The sequence below is a fragment of the Carcharodon carcharias genome, chromosome 28 (genome assembly GCF_017639515.1).
Source record: "Carcharodon carcharias isolate sCarCar2 chromosome 28, sCarCar2.pri, whole genome shotgun sequence".
Lineage (NCBI taxonomy): Eukaryota > Metazoa > Chordata > Chondrichthyes > Lamniformes > Lamnidae > Carcharodon > Carcharodon carcharias.
In genome coordinates this window covers 21002147-21027526 of record NC_054494.1, presented here as the reverse complement: position 1 = coordinate 21027526, position 25380 = coordinate 21002147, and the positions used below count along the sequence as shown (strand labels likewise).

At 43.6% G+C, this 25380-nt stretch overlaps 1 protein-coding gene across 2 annotated transcripts in view; it reads right to left on the bottom strand.

Moving 5' to 3' along the window:
• comtd1 (catechol-O-methyltransferase domain containing 1) overlaps nucleotides 1-19477 on the bottom strand; it is a 74913-nt gene extending 55436 nt beyond the window's left edge. Inside the window, exons 1-4 of one of the 2 annotated variants that reach the window (XM_041176436.1) lie at nucleotides 19324-19477; nucleotides 15700-15836; nucleotides 13906-14011; nucleotides 4471-4589 (exon numbers count right to left, since the gene is read on the bottom strand). In XM_041176436.1, the coding sequence (XP_041032370.1) occupies nucleotides 4471-4589; nucleotides 13906-14011; nucleotides 15700-15836; nucleotides 19324-19399 (438 nt within the window). In that variant the 5' untranslated portion in view covers nucleotides 19400-19477. Of the gene's footprint in view, nucleotides 1-4470; nucleotides 4590-13905; nucleotides 14012-15699; nucleotides 15837-19319 lie in introns of both variants that reach the window. The other variant, XM_041176437.1, reaches the window with a different exon arrangement.
• Nucleotides 19478-25380: the final 5903 nt, after the last annotated feature.

Genomic DNA, 25380 nt, shown 5'->3' with positions numbered 1-25380 from the left:
ACTCCTGACACTCTGACACTCCTGACACTCTGACACTCCTGACACTCCTGACACTCCTGACACTCTGACACTCTGACACTCTGACACTCTGACACTCTGACACTCTGACACTCTGACACTCCTGACACTCCTGACACTCCTGACACTCCTGACACTCTGACACTCCTGACACTCTGACACTCTGACACTCCTGACACTCCTGACACTCCGACACTCGGACACTCCTGACACTCCTGACACTCCTGACACTCCTGACACTCCGACACTCGGACACTCCTGACACTCCTGACACTCCGACACTCCTGACACTCTGACACTCTGACACTCCTGACACTCCTGACACTCCGACACTCGGACACTCCTGACACTCTGACACTCTGACACTCTGACACTCCTGACACTCTGACACTCTGACACTCTGACACTCCTGACACTCTGACACTCCTGACACTCCTGACACTCCTGACACTCCTGACACTCCTGACACTCTGACACTCTGACACTCTGACACTCTGACACTCTGACACTCTGACACTCTGACACTCTGACACTCTGACACTCCTGACACTCTGACACTCCTGACACTCCTGACACTCCTGACACTCTGACACTCTGACACTCTGACACTCTGACACTCTGACACTCTGACACTCTGACACTCTGACACTCTGACACTCTGACACTCTGACACTCCTGACACTCCGACACTCCGACACTCCGACACTCCGACACTCCGACACTCCTGACACTCTGACACTCCTGACACTCCGACACTCCGACACTCCGACACTCCGACACTCCTGACACTCCTGACACTCCTGACACTCCTGACACTCCTGACACTCTGACACTCCTGACACTCTGACACTCTGACACTCCTGACACTCCTGACACTCCGACACTCGGACACTCCTGACACTCTGACACTCTGACACTCTGACACTCCTGACACTCTGACACTCTGACACTCTGACACTCCTGACACTCTGACACTCCTGACACTCCTGACACTCCTGACACTCCTGACACTCCTGACACTCCTGACACTCTGACACTCTGACACTCTGACACTCTGACACTCTGACACTCTGACACTCCGACACTCCGACACTCCGACACTCCGACACTCCTGACACTCCGGACACTCCTGACACTCCTGACACTCCTGACACTCCTGACACTCCTGACACTCCGACACTCCGACACTCCGACACTCCGACACTCTGACACTCCGACACTCCGACACTCTGACACTCCTGACACTCTGACACTCTGACACTCCTGACACTCCTGACACTCCGACACTCCGACACTCCGACACTCCGACACTCCGACACTCCGACACTCCTGACACTCCTGACACTCCTGACACACTCCTGACACTCCGACACTCCGACACTCCGACACTCCGACACTCCTGACACTCCGACACTCCGACACTCCGACACTCCGACACTCCGACACTCCTGACACTCCTGACACTCCTGACACACTCCTGACACTCCGACACTCCGACACTCCGACACTCCGACACTCCGACACTCCGACACTCCTGACACTCCTGACACTCCTGACACTCCGACACTCCGACACTCCGACACTCCTGACACACTCCTGACACACTCCTGACACACTCCCGACACTCCTGACACTCCTGACACTCCTGACACTCCTGACACACTCCTGACACACTCCTGACACACTCCTGACACACTCCTGACACTCCTGACACTCCTGACACTCCTGACACTCCTGACACTCCTGACACTCCGACACTCCGACACTCCGACACTCGGACACTCCTCACACTCCTCACACTCCTCACACTCCTCACACTCCTCACACTCCTCACACTCCTCACACTCCTGACACACTCCTGACACTCCTGACACTCCGACACTCCGACACTCCGACACTCCTGACACACTCCTGACACACTCCTGACACACTCCTGACACTCCCGACACTCCGACACTCCGACACTCCGACACTCCGACACTCCGACACTCCTGACACTCCTGACACTCCTGACACTCCTGACACTCCGACACTCCTGACACACTCCTGACACACTCCTGACACACTCCTGACACACTCCTGACACACTCCTGACACACTCCTGACACTCCGACACTCCGACACTCCGACACTCCGACACTCCGACACTCCGACACTCCGACACTCCTGACACACTCCTGACACACTCCTGACACACTCCTGACACTCCCGACACTCCGACACTCCGACACTCCGACACTCCGACACTCCGACACTCCTGACACTCCTGACACTCCTGACACTCCTGACACTCCGACACTCCTGACACACTCCTGACACACTCCTGACACACTCCTGACACACTCCTGACACACTCCTGACACACTCCTGACACACTCCTGACACTCCGACACTCCGACACTCCGACACTCCGACACTCCGACACTCCTGACACTCCTGACACTCCTGACACTCCGACACTCCGACACTCCTGACACTCCTGACACTCCTGACACTCCGACACTCCGACACTCCGACACTCCGACACTCCTGACACTCCTGACACTCCTGACACTCCTGACACTCCGACACTCCTGACACTCCGACACTCCGACACTCCTGACACTCCGACACTCCGACACTCCGACACTCCGACACTCCTGACACTCCTGACACTCCTGACACTCACCCACAAACAAAAACAAAAAATGCTGGAAAAACTCAGTAGGTTTGGCAGCATCTGTGGAGAGAGGGACAGAGATAACGTTTCGAGTCCGTATGACTCTTCTTCAGATCTTCCTGGTACTCACCATTCCTGACAGCAGCAGGTCACTGAAGCGCTTTCGGCACTGCACCCAGGGGCACCGCACCAGGTTGTGGCTGCTCACCTGGGCAGCCACCTCCTCCAAAATCTGGGGCCAAGGGTGCCCCGTCTGGCAGCCACCTCCTCCAAGAGGGTACCGAGGCACTCGTCAGAGAAACGGGGGAGCCGAGTGCCCTCCCGCCTGGCGTTGGCTGACAAACTGGACTCCGCTCTTCCCCAGCAGCCTTTCTGGGGCTGCCTGGGCCGGTTTTAAACAGGCCGCGGGCCGCCATTGGACCCAGCGGCCGACGGGACCCCACCCCCGCCCGGCCCTTCCTGGCCAGTGACGAGCCGCGTGACATTGGCTCACCAGCGGGAAATCGCGGTCAGGCCCCAATCGTGGGCAGTGGTCAGATTTCTGACCACCCCCACCACCCGACGAGGGCAAAATTCTACCCACAGAATTCAGTTCTCGTTCTGGAAGACTCAGTTTCCAGAGAGGCTTCACCCGAGAAATTACAGTTCTGTTGCTCACCATAAGAATCAATCCTGTCAACCAATGCCAGGTATGTAATCCTCTCTCTCAATGCTATTCTCAAAGCACAAGTTGAGGCATTGCCTCTGCTAAGGTCTTCAGAAGGTCTTGATAATTAGAATAGGTATGGCTGCAGTCTGAAGGGACAGTACTTCTTTAATTAAAAAAGAAATCACAGTACATCTCAACATACATACGTACGTCTCACTGAGATTTAAGGGAATGGTAATACTTTAAAGTGAGAAGCGCAGAGTTGGGAGAGCTCAGATACACAGTTGTCTAAAAGTGAGAGCAAATTGGCAAGGCTGTTCTTACCTCCATCGCTGAAAGTGGGCAAAGGTAACGTTTTTGCCCCTGTTTGTCTGTTTGTAAACAATATATCTCAAAAACGAATGGACCGATTTCAACAAAACTTGGTACACAGGTATGGTATAGCCCAAAGGAAGGACTGATTTGTTACTGGTGAAGGTGCAGATCCAGGCCTGGATGTTAGAAATTTGTTAAAGGATCTGTTAACATTGGGAGATGGGGTGAGTTGAACTTTTTTAAAAAAAAAGAATGCTGTGGGTTGTTTGATTTAGGATGTTGTTGATTGTTTTAGAATGTTGTGGATTGTCTTAGTTGCTGTGGTGGAATTTGTCACAGCTGTCAAGATGTGAGCAGAGTTTTCAGAGCAGGTTGTTGGATGCGGATTGGCCTGAAACCTCCTCAGTGAGCTGGAGGCTCTTAATAAAAATATTTCTTTTTTCAGCTTTGTAGTTACAGAGCATTAACCAGGCAGGGAAAACCCTCAAGGAAGAGCTGCGTCATAATAATGATAATGTTGAGTTAACCCAGTGCAGTGGAGATATGTGCTCTACTGAGTGCCCTCTTCACTTGTTTAAAAGTTTTTGGAGGTCCTGGGTTTATAAATAAGGGTATGGGGGAAAACATCAAAGTGAGCAATACTAAACTTATACAAGTCATTGAATGGCAAAACAGGTTTAAGGGGCTGAATGGCCTATTCCTATACCTCTCCTCCAAAGGTACAGTGAATTGTTTCATTTTTGCGGCTACAAAAATATTAATTTGAATTTATGTTAGCTTGAAAACCAGCAACCTACTGCTCACAAGCAGTATGGAAATCTTTTCTCACCTCCTTCCAAAATGGCATTCCAATCTTGGCAAACTCCAAATTGATATCACAGGCAATGATTTTTCCATCATCTGGTATTGCAAGAGCCATGTTCAAGGTGTTATATCCAGTGTAGACACCTGCAGAAGCAAAACAAGCCGAATATTGAATGATTAAACTAAAGAGGGGAAATATCTAAACCAAGAACAGTTCACTAAGATTTGCTGGTACAATCTGATCTGTCTCCTCTACAAAGACACCACAAAAATCTAACTAAAGTTGCCTAAATTTGCAAACAGTTCACACTGCTGCTCTACATGAGCTGCTCATTCCCCTTTTCCTCTCTCCCTCAAAAAACAGTGCTGACTTCAGCTCAAATCACAAGCAACGATACAGCAATGATGGATCTCATCTAACAGGGAATAGGAGGAAGGAACTTGACTTAGGAACATAGGACCCAGGAGCAGGAGAAGGCCGCTCAGCCCTTCGAGCCTGTTCTGCCATTCAATAAGATCATGGCTGATCTGGTTGTGGTTGTAACTCCACTTTGCTGACTGCTACCCCCCATTACCCTGGGCTCCCTTGTCTATCATAAATCTGTCTAACTCAGCCTTGAATAAATTCAATGACCCAACCTACACTGCTTTCTGGGGAAGAGAATTCCACAGACTAACCACCCTCAGAGAAGAAAAAATTGTCCTAATCTCTGTTTTAAAAGGCATACCTCTTATTCTTAAGCTGTGTCTCCTAGTTCCAGACTCCTCCACAAGAGGAAACATCCACCTGGTATCTCCCTATCAAGTCCCCTCAGGTTCTTAAATGTTTCAATGACATCGCCTCTCATTCTTCTAAACTCCAATGGGTATAGGCCCAACCTGTTCAATCTTTCATAAGATAAGCCCCTCATCCCAGTAATGAGTTGAGTGAGACTTCTTGAACTGCTTCTAATGCATTTTTACAAGGGGACTTATTGATCCCTTCCCCTATGAAGTGCAGGGCAGTGATGAAAACTGATTACCTTTTTGGGGTGTCTATTAGATCACATCATATGATCAGAGACTTCACAGTTATCTGATTCAAAGTCCATCAGTTAAATGAAAGACGTTTCTGGATTTAAAATGTTAAGCAATTGAGTCAGATATTGTCATTGCCTGTCGCTCAACAACATTCCTATATCTTGTATAAAGATAGACAACAGTCCATACTGGAGAAGGAAATAATTAACTCATAAGGACTTTCCATTGGTAATTATTAACTAACTAGCTAAGTACCCACTGGAATGTGTAAAACAGAAAACAAATATTTCAGATGTGGTCTCACCAATGTCCTGTACAGTTGCAGGAAAACTTTATTGTAAGTTTCCTTTAAGATTAGTCTTTCCTTTTGCAGTATCCCTTTAAGGGGCTGCTCTTTTAATTTGCCCCTTGTTATGTTACTTTAGTTTAATTGGTTGCTCAAAAGAATAAAAGAGAAAGCAGGTGAGATAAGCTCTCTGTAGAGTTTTATTGACCAAATTAAAACTCTGTCGGAAGAAGCAAGTCTTAGTCTTTATCTTTATTTCAAGCAGGTATTGTGACTTCATCATACCAATAAAGTGTAGTAACTACTGTAATGTAGGACATGAAGCAGTCAAGCTGCTTATAGCTAGCTCCTTTAAACAACAATATGATAACAACCAGATAATCTGTTTGACAACGTTAATTTAAGGGAAAAAGACCAGGAGGAGAACTCGGAGAGTTGCACAAATAGTACCAGGGTCGCTGCCACACCAGGTATCCTCTTACCCACCAAACCCACTGACCTGTTCTACACAGGTCAATGCTGCACCAGCACTGAGCAGCTAAGTCTTCCCCTTCTCAGTGCTGCAAGCCCCACAACCGGGTTTTAGATTCATTGCCAACTTAATCTGCAATTACAGATATGATCTAAATCTACAATTGGGATGTAACAAGTAGACAGATTGGATTGGTATCAATTGGAACAGCGACAATGTGCCAATCAGAAAACGACCCTAGTTTCAGCACTACAGGGTTTTAACCTCTGTCCTACCTTCTTGGTGAAGGCTATGAAGGAGGCATTTACGTTTGTTGCAAGTGTTTAACTTTACAAGGCGGGTTAGGTTTTAAAATGTCTTCTAATTTAAGGTGAAACAGAATGTTCTGGACAAGGGGATGGTGTCATACTAAACTTTTGCCAAGAGACAGGCCCAGGTGATCTGGTTGCCATGGGGAAAGAAACCCAAACAGAAACCTATTAAAATATCAAGTGACAGTTCTCACACCTTCACAGAGTACCTCACAATAGGAGGGCTGCTGCTTTGAGAAAAGGCTATTTTTGTGTTATTACCCAAGCAGGATGCTGGTGAGAACTGGTTTTCTCTTCAAAAAGAAGAGGACAGAATGGACGGGACTTTTGGAGAATTAAGGAACAAGGAGTCGCATAAGTGGGCCTTATTGGTGAAAGCTGGTCTGGAATACTTGGGCTGAGTGGAACGATTTTCGAAGGCTGTTGGGAAATTTGACCTGATGTTGCAGGGAGAAGTGAGCCTGTTGGAAATCTGGGAGTAGCTTGGAACTTAATCTTGTATTGCTACACATTTGCCAGAAGTGCGATGCATAGCAAAAGGAAATGTAAGAGGTATCTCAATTGTTTTAATTAGTTAATGTGAAAGTATCTTTTCTTTAGTTTGGTGTATTAGTTGCCTATTAATTAATGTTTGATTTATGTTCTTTTTTAAGTTTTAGTCTGGGCAGAGGTTTAGTATGACCACCATCCCCCCTATCCAGAATATTCTATTTCAGCATCAATTAAAGGAGACGTTTTAAAACATAATCATCTTGTAAAGTTCACATTATCTTCACCTAGAGGAAGGTAGAACAGAAGTTAAAACGTCAGCAATTTCTGATTGGTACATTGGATTGTTGTCTAATTGTTACATTTCTACTGTGAATAGATTTGGACCTTATCTGTTAATGCTGGTTTTTAATGAATGAGATGTTCAGCAGATCTAAAACTAGTTTATGGGGTTTGCAGCACTGAGGAGGAGAAAGCCCAGCGTCTGGTGCAGAATTGATCTTTTTTTTATTCATTTATGGGACGAGGGCATCGCTGGCTATGCCAGCATTTTTTGCCCATACCTAAATGCCCTCTGAACAAGGGCAATTAAGAGTCAACCACATTGCTGTGGGTTTGGATTCACATGTAGGCCAGGCCAGGTAAGGACAGCAGATTTCCTTCCCTAAAGGACATTAGTGAACCAGATCATTAGACTTTTGATTCCAGATTTTTATCGAATTCAAATTTCACCATCTGCCATGGTGGGATTCGAACCCTGGTCCCTGAAGTATTGTCCTGGGTCTCTGAATACTAGTCCAGTGACAATACCAGATGGTTAGATTCTCTCTTGTTGTAGATGGTCATTGCCTGGCAGCTGTGTGGCATAAATGTTGCCACTTATCAGCCCAAGCCTGGATATTGTCCAGGTCTTGCTGCATATGGACATGGGCTGCTTCAGTATCTGAGGAGTTGTGAATGGTGCTGAACATTGTGCAATCATCAGTGAACATCCCCACTTCTGATCTTATGATGGAGGGAAGGTCATTGATGAAGCAACTGAAGATGGTTGGGCCAAGGACACTACCCTGAGGAACTCCTGCAGTGATTCCTGGGACTGAGATTATTGACCTCAAACAACTACAACCATGTTCCTTTGTGCCAGGTATGACTCCAACCAGTGGACAGTTTTCCCCTGATTCCCATTCAGTTTTGTTAGGGCTCCTTGATGCCACACTGAGTCAAATGTTGCCTTGATGTCAAGGGCAGTCACTCCCACCTCACCTCCGGAGCTCAGCTCTTTTGTCCATGTTTGAACCAAGGCTGTAATGAGGTCAGGAGCTGAGTGACCCTGGCAGAGTCCAATCTGAGCGTCAGTGAGCAGGTTATTGCGAAGTAAGTGCCGCTTGATAGCTCTGTCGACAACACCTTCCATCACTTTGTTAATGATCGAGAGTAAATCGATGGGGTGGCAATTGGCCAGATTGGATTTGTCCTCCTTTTCCTGGACAGGACATATCTTTTCCACATAGCCAGGTAGATGCCAGTGTTGTAGCTGTAATGGAACAGCTTGGCTAGGGGTGCAGCAAGTTCTGGGGCACAAGTCTTCAGTACTACTGCTGGAATGTTGCCAGGGCCCATAGCCTTTGCAGTATCCAGTGACTTCAGCTGTTTCTTGATATCACATGGGGTGAATCGAATTGGCTGAAGACTGGCATCTGTGACCCTGGGGACCTCAGCAGGAGGCCAAGATGGATCAACCACTTGGCACTTCTGGCTGAAGATTGTTGCAAATGCTTCAGCCTTGTCTTTTGCACTGACGTGCTGGGCTCTCCAATCATTGAGAATGGGGATATCTGTGCAGCTGCCTCCTCCAGTGAACTGTTTAATTGTCCACCACTATTCACAACAGGATGTGGCAGGACTGCAGAGCTTAGATCTAATCCGATGGCTGTGGGTTCACCTAGCTCTGTCTACTAAATGCTGCTTCTACTATTCGGTATGCAAGTAGTCCTGTGTTGTAGCTTCACCAGTCGACACCTCATTTTTAGATATGCTGCTCCTGGCATACCCTCCTGCACTCTTCCTTGAACCAGTGTTGATCCCTCGGCTTGATGGTGATGGTAGAGCGGGGGATATGCCAGGTCATGTCGTTTAATACAATCCTGCTGCTGCTGGTGGCCCACCATACCTCATGATGCCCAGTTTTGAGTGCTAGATCTATTCTAATTGTCATGAAGCTATTAATGTATATATTGTTGGAAAATATTTTTCTTTTAAAATAGAGGTTTACTCTGTGGGTGTGTCTTAATTGGAGTAAAGCCAGCTAGTCTGGGTGCTTTGGTGCATACTAGTTATGATATGTAAGAGAGATAGCGCGCATTTGCACTTTTTGAATACAGCATTCAAGAAGCGGGGGGGAAAACTACCACCTAGCTAGCAGAGACCAAGTAATATGTTTATATTACTAATAAAGTTGGTACGATGAAAGGGGTTTTATTGTTAAAAGGTGGAGTTCAAAGGGGCTGGTGATACAATGAGAATTTACATTCAATGAATGGTGTTAGGTATAACTTCAGCAGTTTTGTATGTGCAGGGCAGAGGCAATGTGAGGTCAAAAGTAGCTGTAAGCCTCCAAACGCATCCACAGGAACCAAAGTGAAAAGAACCTCATTTTGAATTTGTAAGGTGAAAATGCTTTGCCTGGTATCTGGTCATGTCTGTGAGTTGCAGTTGCCTGAATGGAGATTAGTTTGGGAATTTGTTAAAAGTTATGATGGTTGTAATTTGTAGCCATGTATATATATGTGTCAATTAATAAAATGTTTCATTTAGCTTAAAGTAAAACCTCCAGAACTGGTGTGATTCCTGAATTTAGAGTCGCATCTCAAACATAACACTTAAAATTATAGGTTTTGACAGTTGTTTAAAGTTTCCCTCTGGGATTTTTAAATAACTCCGCTTTACCAAAAGGCTGGCTGCTAACAACTGGGGGCTCTTGCCGGGCTAAATTATATTTCTAATTCCTCGATTGGTTAGGAATTGGTGAATCTTAAGGTTACAAGTACAAGAAGCACTTTGAATTCAGGAGTTGGTGAGGTATTTTAGAAGTGGTGAGACTGCAAGGTGGCTTTAGCAATTGCTAAGACTTGTCCAGGAGTAGAAGAGATAACTGTGTTGGAGAAAATAACCAAAAGTAAGCTAACAAGTTAAGATTGGGGTTACTTGCAGATATAGTTAAAAGTATAACACAGCATCTACAGTTGCAAGTGAAACTTGACCCTAGTGTATCACAGCTGGAGGTAGTGAGACTTCAGTTGCAAATGAAGAAGCTTGAATTAGAAGCAAAGGAATTAGAAACTGTGCAAATGGAGGAGGAAAAAGAGATAGAGAGAGAGAGCAAATTCCAACTGAAAATGTTGGCAGTTAGAAGAGAGATGTCAGTAGGTGAGGATAAAAGTGGGGATATGTTTAAATTTATACAAGCTCTTCCAAAGTTTGAGGAAAAAGATATTGAAGCATATTTTATTTGATTTGAGAAGCTAGGTAAACAGATGAAATAGACACAGGAAACTGGATGTTATTATTACAGTCTAAGTTGTTAGGTAGGGCACTTGAGGTATGTGCTTTGCTATCAGAAGAAATGTCGGTGAATTATGATGTGGTGAGAAAAGATATCTTGCGTGCATATGAGTTGGTTCTTGAGGCATACAGGCAGGAATTTAGGAATATGAGAATACAGCCTGGGCAAACTTATATTGAGTTTGAAAGAGTAAAACAAAGTAATTTTGATCAGTGGATATGGGTGTTAAAAATAGAGACAAACTATTTAGCTCTTAGGGAAGTCATTTTTTTGAAAGAATGTAAAGATTCAATCTCTTCGGTAGTGAGAACTCATGTGGAGGAACAGAGGGTTGATTCTGTAAAACAAGCAGCTGAGATAGCTGATGATTATGAGTTAGTTCATAGAGCCAAACCTTTTATTCGTCACACTTTCAAATTGGAAAAGGATAAAAAGTGGGAAGGTGAACGGAAGGTCAGGGAAGAGGAGTAGCTGGAAGTTCCCAGGAAGATTTTTTTTTAACAAAAAGGAAGATGCTGAAGGTTGAAGTGACATTTGAAAATTGAGGTGTTTTCATTGTAATAAAGTGGGGCACACAAAGTCAGTGTGTTGGAGGTTGCAGGAAAAATCTGTAGGAATTGTTGGGGTACAGAAAAGCTCTGGAAGTAAAAGTACTGTGGGTTCTGAGGTTCAGAGACAGGAGAAACCAGTGGTTTATGTACAGGTGAAACAAGGAGAATCAGATGTTAGTAAGGAGGACGTTGTGGGATTGACAGGGTTGGGTGCGTTGATGCCGAGTGGGGTCCATCTGGTTTTATTTCTGTTTGACTTTTCTGTATAACTGAGTCGCTTGCTAGGTCACTTCAGGGGACTTTTTAAGAATCAACCAGATTGCTGTGGGTCTGGAATCACATCCTGGCCAGACCAGGTAAGGATGGCAGATTTCCTTCCCTCAAGGGCATTAGTGAACAGATGGGTTTTTACCAAGGTCACCATTACTGAGACTAGCTTTATGTCCAAGATTTATTAATTGAATTTAAATTCTACCAGCTACCGTGGTGAGATGATAACCCATGTCCCCAAAGCATTAGCCTGGGCCTCTGGGTTATTAGTCCAGTGACATTACCTCTTCGTCACCACTTCCCCTCAATCACAGTTCAAGAAAATCTATATAGTGCCTCGGGGCATCCCAAAATATTTTTGAGGTGTAGTCACTATTGTAACATAGGAAACACTACAGTTCATTTGTGCACAGCAAGCTCCCACAAATAGCAATGTGATATTGATGACTTAAAAAAAAATCCATTGTTGGTTGCGGTATAAATATTGGCCAGGACACCAGGGCTAATTCCCCTGCTCTTCGAAGTAGTGCTATGGGATCTTGTATGTCCGCCTGAGAGGATGAGGCAGGCTTGGTTTAAAATCTCCTATGAAAGACGGCACTTCAGACTGTCAGCCTACTTTGCTCAAGCATTTGGAGTGGGACTTGAAGGTTCTGACTCAGAACCAAGAAGGTTACCCACTGAACCATGTACAAGACTTCTCTTACAGGTACTTGGGTCAATAATGTGCAAACCACAGCTCAGGGTAATGATGAAACTTATCAAGCACTTTTCACTCTATCAAACATCCCCCAGTATCTTACAGAAAATTGGAGAAAAGTCTGAGGAGTTGACTGAAGGGACAGAGGTGGATTTTACGAAAGGTTCTTAAGGTGGAGAGAGGGCAGAATGGTTTAGCAAAGTAATTCCAGAGCTCAAGATCATAGTGGCTGAAGCGGAGCAGTTGAATAGAGGGTGGGATACATAGAGCGCCAAAGTTGAAGAACAGACAGTAATGGCTGAAATTTCTTGGATTCTGTACTCTGCACAGGGGGGCTGGAAGGTACAATTGATGATAGGGTCCCTTGTACTAAAGATGATGGGATTTGTATAGCATGTTTCTCCCTGGCCTCAAAGGAGTCTTGTTTTCTCTGCTCCCCTCTGATTAATACATTCATGGAAGAAAAGTCTTTTATGCCCCCATGTTAAACCAATCTTTAGTCCCACTTAAATGTGGCATCCAAGTAACCTAGATTGGCTCCATTCCCCAAGAGGTCAGAATTACAGTCCTTATTTTCAAATCACTCCATGACTTTGGTGCATCCCACTGCTGTAGCTTTTCTCCTCTTTATGGGTCTTCCCATTCCTTCCTGTCTCCTGACTCTGGCATCCTGCACACCCCCACAACCCACCTTTCAACACTACTCCCTGAGGCATTCTCCCTTCCACTCTCTGACTAGGATTTTCGCTATGGTTCAGTGGTAGAACTCTTGCCTTTGAGTCAGAAGGTTATGGGTTTAAGCCCTTACTACAAAATCTAGGCTGACACTCCAGTGAAGTATTGAAGGTGTATTACACTTTAATATACTGTCTTTAAGACAAAACTTTACACCAAAGCCCCATCTGCCCTCTCTGGTTGGCTGAAAAGATCCCAACATATTTTGAAAAGCAATACAGTTCTCCCTGGTGTCCTGGCCAATATTTATCCCCCAACCATCATCACTACAATAGTCATCTAACCATTAAACTCATTGCTGCGTGTGGGAGCTTGCTGTGTGCAAATTGGCTACATTTCCTACATTACAACAGTGATTACACTTCAAAAGTAATTAGCTATAAAGCATTCTGGGACATTCCTGAAGACATGAAAGGTTCTATATAAATGCAATTCTTTCTTTCCATCTTTGCCCTGTCCTTTTAAGCACCTTCACAAAACCCATCCTTGACCAAGTTTGCACTCACTTCTCCGAGCCCTCCCAGTGAATTTTCAGCATCAGACCCCTTTCTCTCCCACGACCCACATCGAAAGCCCTATTGTTAAAAAGTATTTTATTTGAACTGCAGCTGTACACTAGCTGCTGAACATAGGAACCATCTCAAAATGGGACATGAAGTTTCTTTACTAAGACACACACTGAGACATTGTATAGAATCCAATGAGAATCACAGGGACTGATTTAAAATGATCCCTGCAAACATTACCACCATCCCCACCTCCCCAAACCCAATGTCTTGTTCAAATACAATAAGCAATTTTTCATTGAATGCAATTGTAGATCACATATCCTTTCTATTACAAAACTTCAGCTAATGCAATTAAGGTGTACAAAGTTACATTTTTGTTGGCTTTGGAAGCCTATGGATGCCCACTGATGTATTTTCAGTGTGTGTCACCTGCAGGGACCCTCAGTATACACTGTGCCATATTTATGATTCTTTACCCATGTACATTGATTTATACACCAACCAGCTGCCAAATGTTCTCTAGTGGACTGAGGGCTCGGTTGGGGCTTTACGCACCTATTTCAATCACATTCTTTGCTTTAATAAGCTTCGCCAGGTTGGCCATCAGTTGAGCCTGTTCACAAGCCACCATCATCAAATACCTTTCATCTTGGAGAGTCCGCTGAAAAGACATTTTAAAAAGAATAAAAGTGAGAAAGGGGTTTCCGAACGCTTTGCTTTTTCTTGGAAGATGTGTTGTGGTCTTTAGCTCATGGTCAGTGGGGACAAACAAGCTATTTGTGTCAGTTTTGTTTCTTCCTGTTTTGACTCTTGCCAAGGGCTGTGCCAACTGCCACCAATGATAAAACTGCTTGAAATTTGATAATTTCCCCATCATAAGACAAAAGCGAATGATTAAAAACGGAGACTTCACATGTCCAAATTACAGTGGATAAATTTTCACGCAAGAATTGGGCTGCAACAATCTGACAGCAGATCACAGCTTGATTTATGTGTACATAAATCTTCTGATAAATTCAGATTTGTATCTGTTACACACCCCTTTTAATGGTAAGTTTTGGTACCACCTTCAACTTCTTAGTCATAAAAGAGGTAAAATGATGCAGTTTTTGTGAATGTGTTAACTGGAGTGCTACCAAGAGAAACTAAGCCTCTTCAGGCCAGGTAAATGAACATGAAAGCAAAATAGCAACTAGAAATCTCCTCACCCATTGTGCAAAGACACTTGGCACATATAACCAAAAGTACAAATTCTAGTACCCTGTGCACAACTGGCAAAAACAGATAGGCGACAATCCAAAATGGTCGTTTGGCACAACTGATTGGCTTGTTGGGGCATTTCGTGGGGCAGTTAGGAGCCAACCACATTGCTGTGGGCCTGGAGTCACATATAGGCCAGACCAGGTAAGCACGGCAGATTTTCTCCCCTGAAGGACATTAGTGAACCAGTAGTTTCACAGGGGCTGGAAACTGTGTAGAACGTCTTGGGCTGTACGCCTGACAAGAAATGTATATTTCAAATATCAAAAGTGTTGAAATTATATTGAGGCACCTCAGAGTGGAACATGGAGTATAGAAGAAAGCTGGATTCTATTGCACTTTCTGGAATCTTCAATTTGGAACATTTTGTTCTCAGGCTGTATGTCTGACAAGGAATGCATATTGTACATATCAAGAGTATTAAATTGTATTAATGCACCTCAGAATGGAACATGCTGTATGGAGACAAGCTGAATTTTATTGCATTTCCTGCAATTTCCAAGCTGAAATGTTTTGTACAGTACAATTTTAATTTTAATGTAATTTTTTTGTTTAAAAATAATCAGTCACTAGTTCTGAGACTAGATTTTTATTCGAGATTTATTTAATTAACTGAATTAATTAAATTAATGAAGCTACTATATTGGGATTTGAACTTATCCTGCGCGAGTGTGAACTCATGCCTCCTGATTACTAACATTACCACTACACTAACATTCCCCCTTAGGGTGCAGGAACTGACATGAGAGCAACTTTTGTCAGGACTTGGGCACAAGCTTATTATCTCAGTTGGATCAGTACAAATAGGGTCATTCTCCCCATAGAAGAAATCATTCATGGCATGCTAGAAGGCTGGATTAACTCCTAGCAGCCATTACACTAGGAAAGAGAAACACATAATCGCAAGCACACAGTTCAAATTGCTCAAACACAACTCTTCCTGGATGGCCCGTACTATTGTCTGTGAAATTATTTGTCCAGATCACTAAGCCCACTTTCTACTTCCAGTCCTCATCACTTAATGGCGACTAATTTTTGTTCTGTGCATTGCACTAAATCCCACAAATAGTTAATAGCAAAGTCACTGACCTTCCTCAACTTCTTCAGGGCTGGATGCTCTCGGAGAGAATTCTGTAACACGTAATCCATTAAAGGATCTCTTTTTGCGCCACCGTGGCTCTTAAAGATATTGCTAATTGAATAATGGTGTGAAAACCACTTTCTCCCTACAAAAAAGAGGCAAAGGGCATGTTGCACAAAGTTCTTACACAAATTCATCCAAAACATCTAAATATGAAAAAGTAGTGCAGGTTTGTGGCCTTCGTGTGCCTTTAATATTTATACAATAATGCAAACAACATGTGCGTAATAGAAATGATAATTGGAGTGGACAAATGAGGGAAAATATTGCCACAGAAACAGGAAACTCCAACCACTATTACAGAATCATACTCAAAGAACTGTCTAATTTATAGATTCTAATTAGTTACATGTTATGCAGGATGGTAAATGCCAAAAATGCCCAAATCCCAGAGGGAAATTTGAAGCAGCTGCCACAACTATTTGCAATTTCTACTTATTTTGAGATGCGGGCTTTGAACTCAGTAAAAGAAGGCCACCAAGTCTTATAGTTCTCTTTCAAAACTAAACCTTTATTAACAGAAGAAATAATTTTAAACACATACATAGATCTACAAATTACTACTATGATAACTTCTAAATCCCCTAATTAATCTAAACCCCAGTTACACGTTCGTTAAGGCAACAATGAGACACATAGGTTTTAACAGACCCAGGCAAAGTGACACATAATACCCTGAACAGTTGCATTCAAAGTGAGTTTTTCTCAGCTTCAGTTCCTTGTAGACAGCAGCTTGAGGCTTAGATGCTGGAGGCTTTTCACACTTATGTTATATCTTAGAATGCCTTCCCCTTACACACAACCTTCACTCCTTTATACATATTTTCCCCTTTGAATGAAAATTCCCATTGTTTCACTTTGACTTTTACCTCTCTAATAATAGAAATCTACCATAGTACCAATTTTACCAGTAATCTTTGGGGAAAAAACATGCTGTTTCCTAACTTCTCCTGGCTAGGTGTAAAATTTCACTCTCTCCTTTGAATTCAAGCTAGTTTGGTTTATTTTAAAATGCAAACGTTCCCTTTACACCTTCCATTCTAACATTTTCCCCATGTTTATCTACTTAACATTTCAAACCTAGCTTATCTTCGGATACATCAAAGCCTTCAGACCAGCTGCCTTTAATTCAGTTAAGTCCCCCACACACATACACACACACACACACACACACACACACACACAGACACAGATCCCACTATTACTCTATTTTACAATAAATTCCAATATCATTATGAAAATTATATCTTCCTGACATCCACTCTCCTGCTCTTTCCCCATAGCCATGCATTTTTTCTCCCCTAAACTATTCATCAAGTTCCTCACTATTGAATCTGCCTCTACCCTAGCTTTCAGGGAGTGTTTTCTAGATATAGTTTCGCTCCATAGTAACAAAAAATTCTTGTTTCCTCTCTGGGCCTGTTTCCAACTACCTCGTATCTGAGTCTTCATGCTAGTGGAAACAGTTCACTTGTATCAAAATTATTATATGATATCAACAATTCTCAAACTTCAATGCAGTATTCAAACTAACCAGAGCCAGATATATAATAGTTCCGAAGAAGTCATATTGGACTTGAAATGCTAACTCTGTTTCTCCTTCCACAGATGAGTATTTGCAACACTTTGTTTTTATTTCAGATTTCCAACATCTCCAGTATTTTGCTTTTATATATTATATGATAGGTACGTTAACTTGCATAAATTACACTGTTAATTCCATTGTCTATAATGTTTGTATGTGCTGTGCCCACTGCTCAACATCTGAGCCTTTGCCAGATTTGATTGACTAATGTCATGAAGTGATTCAGAACCAGTTGTGAACCTTTCAGAAAGTTCACAATTAGAGCTGGAACCTGTTTTAGTTATCCACTATTCACTATGGGAATTTAAAAAAAATTCATTCACAGGATGTGGGCTTCGCTGGCTGGGCCAGCATTTATTGTCCATCCCTAGCTACCCCTCGAGAAGGCGGTGGTGAGCTGCCTTCTTGAACCACTGCAGTCCATGCGGTGTTGGCACACCCACAGTGCTGTTAGGGAGGGAGTTCCAGGATTTTGACCCAGCGACAGGGTGAAGGAACGGCGATATATTTCCAAGTCAGGATGGTGAGTGACTTGGAAGGGATAGACTGATAAAAGTATAGGGGGAAAAAAGAAAGCTTTGAATAAAGCAGGGAATTTTTTTTTTTGCTCGAATGATTTTTGTTTTGAACATGCTTTGGCACCTGACTCACCACAAGATCTAAATACAGAAAGTAGAAAGTCACCAAGGTTCCTCACCACATCACAAGGTGCCAAGTAACCTAAAGAAAAACAAACTGTGGGCAAGGCCTCTTTACAGCCAGGCATTCATTTATTTAAAAAATTGCCATTTAGCATTGGCATTTAAGAGTCAACCACATCTGGGGTCACATGTAGGCCAGACCCAAGCCAGCAGATTTCCTTCCCTTAAATAAACCAGATGGGCCTTTACAAGAATCCATTTTTTTTTATTGAATTCAAATTCTACCATCTGCCATGGTGGGATTCAAACCAAGTCCCCAGAGCATTATCCAGTCCGTTACTTGCCCAGCGACAATACCACTATGCCATCACCTCATTTGATCTCATTTACTTCAATTACAGTGGCTATTCCCTCTTGATTCCAGGCTGTGATTTCACACCCAAGCAAACGATTGTTACCAAGCAATGAGAGTGTGGGGTGGGGGGAGGATATTAAAGCTCCATCCAAACCCTACTATTTGCTGGCACTCTCACAATCTCAGTCCTTTCCTGCAGGTACCGCCAGATGCCAGACACCAGACATGGGCAGCTGGCACCAGACACCCAGCTACAACCCTGGCCAATGATCCTGCCCTAGACTCAACACTGAAACATTCTGTCCCTGATATAACTAGCGAAAAAAAAGTTCAATAACTTCAGACCATGAACTCTCTCCTCCATCCCCACCCCCTTTCCGACCCCCCTTTTTTCTAATTATTTATATATTTTTAAAATATATTTTCCTTTTCCCACCTATTTCTGTTATTAGTTTTTAAATTTATTTCCATCCATTGTTTTATCTCCACCTTTTAGCCTATGTCGATCCCTTCCCCCCACTAGGGCTATCTGTACCTTGCTTGTCCTGCTTTCTACCCTTAATGTCACCATTAGCACATTTCTTAGCTAATATCACCATCTTCAACACCTCTTTGTCCTTTTGTCTGTGACATCTTTGGCATCTCTTCTTTGCCTCGACCTAACACTGGCCCTCTATCCAGCTCTACCTGTCCCACCACCAACCCCTCCCCCCCGCCCCCCACAACCAGCTTATATTTCACCTCTTATCTATATTTCTTTAATTCTGTTGAAGAGTCTTGAAACTCGAAACGTTAACTGTGTTCCTCTCCGCAGAGGCTGTCAGACCTGCTGAGTTTTTCCAGCTATTTTTGTTTTCTTTACAACTAGCGAACCCAGGTTAACCAAGGGATCAGGCTCAAAGCCAGAGGCGGTGCCAGAGGGAGGAAGCCGCGACTCTGGAGGGGGGAGTTGCTATCAGATGTATCCAGGCTGAATGTTACACTCACTTACCCAGCCAGAGCCCAGCGGTGAAAGTCACTCCCAGCGCAGCAGCGCACAGGAACCCGTCCTTCCCCAAGATGGACATTGCCAGCCGCAGGTCCCGGTGCAAGTGCCAAGCGGAGTGTCAGAGCCGCTCCAGACAGGGAACTTGCCTGCTCACCAGAGACAGAAGCAAATCACAAAACGTTGTGGGGTGGGGGGTGGATTAGCGGAAGGGGCAAAGCTTCTGAAATGAAGCAAGCTTCCTAATCCGGCCAGCGACATCTGCAGGGCGGAGAGAATTCACTGAGTAAAAGTCAGCCCTGGACACACACACGGGCTGCTGTCAGATTCACGGGACTCAGCTCGCTCCCTTGCTTCTTCTGCTTGTTTGGGTCGCTTTTACATCTCTTAAAACCTCTGTACCAATTCTTTTACAGGTTCCCTAACTCATTGCGAAAGGGATTGCCCCTCCCCGCCCCCCACCCCCCAACCTTCCCATGACTAAGGAACCACTTTATTGAAGATGTGACCGAGGTCACTGAGGGATATCTCCACATCCTGTAAACAAGTCCATTGCGTGCTCTTTAATACCCACTTCGTGGTTTAATGCTCACCATATGGCATTTATTACCCTCAGGGCCAACTGGGAAGGGCAGTAAGTGTAACTTGGCAGCATTGTCCATATCCTGAGAACTTTTTTTTTATTCATTCATGGGATGTGGGCTTCGCTGGCTGGGTCAGCATTTATTGCCCATCCCTAGATGCCGTTGAGAAGGTGGTGGTGAGCTGCCTTCTTGAACCGCTGCAGTCCATGTGGTGTAGGTACACCCACAGTGCTGTTAGGGAGGGAGTTCCAGGACTTTTGTCCATATCTGGACCAAAGTTACAATGAGAGCTGAGTGGCTGTGGCAGAACCCAAACTGCACCAGTGAGCAAATAAAACAAAAACAAAACACTGCAGATGTTTGCAATCTGAAATTAGAACAGAAAGTGCTGGAAAAACTCAGCAGGTCTGGCAGCATCTGTGGAGAGAGTGAACAATTTGGATGAAGTCATATTGGACTCAAAACATTAGTTCCTTCTTCACTGGTTGGTCCTTTAACCATTCAAACCAGATACAGCAGGGCTGCAGTGCTTTGATCTGATCCGTTAGTTGTGGGATCACTTAGCTCTGTCTATTGCATGAGTCTGCTGTTTGGCATACAGGCCTATACTGTAGCTTCATACAGCAGATTGACACCTGATGCTGCTCCTGGCATGCCCTCCTACACTCATGAACCAGGGTTGATCCCCTGGCTTGATAGTAATGGAAGAGTGGGGGATATGCCAAGCTATGAGGTTACAGATTGTGGAATACAATTCTTTAGCTGCTGATGGCCCACATTGTCTCATGGATGCCCAGACTTGAATTGCTAGATCTATTCTGGACCTATCCCTTTTAGTACCATGGTACTATCACACAACATGATGGAGGGTTTCCTCAGTGTGAAGACAGGACATTGCCTTCACAAGAATTGTGCAATGGTCACTGCTCCAAATTTTGTCATGCAGCAGATAGATTAGTGAAGATGAGGTTAAGTATGTTTTTCCTTCTTGTTTGTTCCCTCACCTCCTGCTGGAGACCCAGTCCAGCAGCTATGTCCTTCAGGGCTCAGCCAGCTCAGTCAGTAGTGGTGCTACCGAGCCACTCTTGGTGATGGACATTGATGTCCCCCACCCAGAGTACACTCTGTGCCCTTGCCACCCTCAGTGCTTTCTCCAAGTGGTGTTCAACATGGAGGGAGTACTAATTCCTCAGTTGAGGAGGGCGGTGGGTGGTAATCAGCAGGAGGTTTTCTTGCCCATGCCATGAGGCTCCGTGGGGTCCATAGTCCATGTTGAGGACTCACACAGACATTCCCCCATTACTGCATTCAATCATTCTATCATCTTCTGGGCCTGTCCTGCTGGGGATCGAACAAAGTCAGAGATGGGATTGGAGGCATCTGCGATGCTGCTGTTTAGTGGAAGGACGAGAGCCACGGGCCATGCAAAAGCAAATTGTCATCAAGTATATAGTATTATTGGAAAATATTTTATTTTAAAATAGAAGTTTAGTCTGTGGGTGTGTCTTAATTGGATTAAAGCCAGCTAGTCTGGGTGCTTTGGTGTGTACTAGTTTTGATATGTAAGAGAGATAGTGTACATTTGCATTTTATGAATAGAGCATTCAAGAAGTGGGGTGAAAACTACCACCTAGCTAGCAGGCAGATACCAAGCAATATGTTTATATTACTAATAAAATTGGTTCTATGAAAGGGGTTTTATTGTTAAAAGGTGGAGTTGAAAGAGAATTTACATTCAGTGACCGGTGCCAGGTTTAACTTCAGCAGTTTTGTGTGTGAAGGGCAGAGGCAATGTGAGATCAAAAGCAGCTGTAAGCCTCCACAGGAACCAAAGTGAAAAGAACCTAATTTTGAATGTGAAAGGTGAAAATGCTTTGCCTGATGTCTGGTTAAGTCTATGTGTTACAGTTGCCTTAGTGGAGATTAGTTTGGGAATTTGTTAAAAGTTATGATAATAGTAATTTGTAGCTATGGTATATATATTTTTTAACCTGTGTAAATTAATGAATTGTTTCATTTAGTTTATTGTTAAACCTTGAGAACTGGTGGTCCAATTCCTGAATTTAGAATTGCATTAAAATTATAGGTTATGACAGTTATTTAAAGTTTCCCTCTGGGATTTTTAAAGAACTCAGCTTTAACAGCTGCTCGGTCATATCACAATTATTGAAGATAACTGCAGTCATCTTTTTCTTCTTTCTTGCTTCAACATTTTCTCCAGTTTTGCCCGATTAATCCTTCTCACTCGCTCCTGAAGTCAGTCACATGGGGTTGAGGTTAAGAACCTTGATTTAAAAGCCAGACACTTGCATGAGTGTGGGGTGCCCTCTGCTGGCAGCTCTTTAAACTAATGAGAGAAGCTGATGGCATCAGATGAAGGGAGAAGACTAACCAGGCTCCACGAAACCAGTGAAAATGCCCTATTAAAGGGGTAAGACACCCACAGAGCACAGGGCCATGCCAGGCAGCCTTCATCTTGTGAGGCAAAGAACTTAGAAGTGAATTTCAACAACAACAACTTGCATTTATATCGCACCTTTAACATTGTAAAACGTCCCAATGCGAACATTTGATAACAAGTTACATAAAGAGGTATTATGACAGGTAAAGTAGGTTTTAAGGAGCATCTTAAAGGAGGAGACAGAGTTGAGAGGCGGGGAGGTTTAGAGAGGGAACTTCAGGACTTCAGGTCTCAGCAGCTGAAGGCACAGCCAGCAATTCCGGACCTAGTTATTTTGTCAGAGTTTGTTCACAGAATCACAGAGTTGTTACAGCAGAGAAGAAGACCATTCAGCCCATTGTGTATGCTCCAGCTTTCTGAATGAGCTACTCATTGAGTGCCTTTCCCCCACCTTCTCCCCGTAACCCTGCACATTCTTCCTTTTCCGGTAACGTCTAATTCCCTTCTGAATGCTCCAATCGAACCTGCCTCTGCCACACTCTCAGACAATGCATTCCAAACTCTAAGCACTCACTGCATGAAAATGTTCCCTTTCATATCACTTTTGCTTTTTTTGCCAATTACTTTAAACCCGTGCCCTCTCGTTCTTGATCCTTTCATGATTGGGAACAGTTTCTCCCTATCTACTCTGTCCAGACCCTTCATGATTTTTACTACTTCTATCATATCTGCTGTCATCCTTCTTTTCTCCAAGAAAAACAGTCCTAACATCTCCAATTAATCTTCATAGCTGAAGTTACTCATCCCTGGAACCCTTCTCGTGAATTTTTTCTACACCCTCTCTAATGCCTTCACATCCTTCCTAAAGAGTGGCACCCAGAACTGGACACAATACTCCAGGTGAGGCTGAACAAGTGATTTATACAAGTTCAACATAACTTCCTTGCTCTTGTACTCTATGCCCCTATTAATAAAGCCAAGGATAGTGTAAATGAGCACCAAAGAAATGCATTAGGAGCATTTGGTCCCTCAAGCCTGCTTCGCCTTTCAATAAGATCATGGCTGATTTGATTGTAACCTCAACCTCACATTCCTGCCTACCCCAATAACCTTTCACCACCCCCCCCGGCTAATCAATAATCTATCTACCTCTGCCTTAAAAATATTCAAAGACTCTGCTTCCGCTGCCTTTTGAGGAAGAGAGGTCAGAAGACCCTCTGAGAGAAGAAATTTCTCCTCATCTCTGTCTTTAAATGAGTGACCCTTATTTTTAAACAGTGACCCCCTAGTTCTAGATTCTACCACAAGAGGAAACATCCTCTCCACATCCACCCTCTCAAGACGCCTCAGGATCTTAAAGATTTCAATCAAGTCACCTCTTACTCTTCTAAACTCCAGTGGATACAAGCCTAACCTTTCCTCATAAGACAGCCTGCATTCCAGGTATTAGCCTAGTAAACCTTCTCTGAACTGCTTTTTACATATATGCATGCGTCCTTAAATAAGGAGACCAATACTGCACACAGTATTCAAGATGTCGTCTCACCAGTGCCCTGAACAACTGAAGCATTATCTCCCTACTTTTATAATCAATTCCCCTCACAACAAATGATAACATTCTATTAGCTTTTCTAATCACTTGCTGTATTTGCATACTAACCTTTTGATGCACTTTTCATGCACTCGGACACCAGACCCCTCTGAATCTCTGAGCTCTGCAACCTCTCACCATTTAGATAAGAAGCTTCACATTTGCCCACATTATACTCAATTTGCCAGATCTTTGCCCACACACTTAACCTTGTAGCCTCCTTAGGTCCTGTTCACAACTTACTTTCCTACCTATCTTTGTGTCATCAGCAAATTTAGCAACCAAACCTTCATCCAAGCCAGCTATATAAACTGTAAAAGGTTGAGGCCCCAGCACTGATCCCTGTGCCACATCCCTCATTACATCCCACCAGCCAGGGAAAGACCCATTTATGGCAACCTGCTGCTTCCTGTTATCTAGCCAATCTTCTATCCATGCCAATATTTTACTCCCTACACCATGAGCTTTCATTTTCCGCATTAACCTTTGATATAGGACGTTATCAAATGCCTTTTGGAAATCTAAGTACAGTACATCCACAGGTTCCCCTTTATCCACATGTGCCTCATTCAAAGACCTCTAATAAATTAGTTAAACATGATTTCCCTTTCAAAAAAAACATGTTGGCTCTGCCTGATTACCTTGAATTTTTCTAAGTACCCTGCTATAACATCTTTAATAATAGCTTCTAACATTTTCCATATGACATCTGTTAACTGGCCTATAGTTTCCTGGTTTCTGTCTCCCCTTCTTTTTGAATAAAGGAATTGCATTTGCTATTTTCCAATCTAATGGAACCTTCCCCGAATCTAGGCAGTTTTGGAAAATTAAAACCAGTGCATCAACTATCTCAGTGGCCACTTCTTTCAACTCTAGGATGTTGTCCCTCAGGACCTGAGGATTTGTCCAGCCCGCAGCCCCAACAATTTGCTCAATACCACTTCCCTGGTGACTATAATTTTCCTGAGTTCCTCCCTCCCTCCCATTTCCTGATTTACAGCTATTTCTGGGATGTTGCTTGTATCTTTTACAGTGAAGACCAATGCAAAATACTGGGTCAATTCTTCTGCCATCTCCTTATTTTCCATTATTAATTCCACAGAAGCACTTTCTACAGGACCAATGCTCAATTTTTAAACTCTTTTCTTATTTAAATATCTATAGAAACTCTTACTATACATTTTTACATTTCTAGCTAGCTTCCTCTCATACTCCTTATTTTTCCCTCCGTATTAATCTTTTTGTCATTCTTTGCTGTTCTTTATGTTCTGTCCAATTGACTGACCTGCCACCCATCTTTGCACAATTGTATGCTTTTTCTTTAAGTTTGATACTGTCTTTAACTTTTTTTGCTTTATTTACTGCTTTGTCAACTTGTCCTGCTACCTTTAATGATTAATATATTTATACATCCAGGTCCCTTTGTTCTGCGCCCCCTTTAGAGTTGTAAAGTTGTAGAGTTGTTCTTGAAATAAGTTATCCTTTTC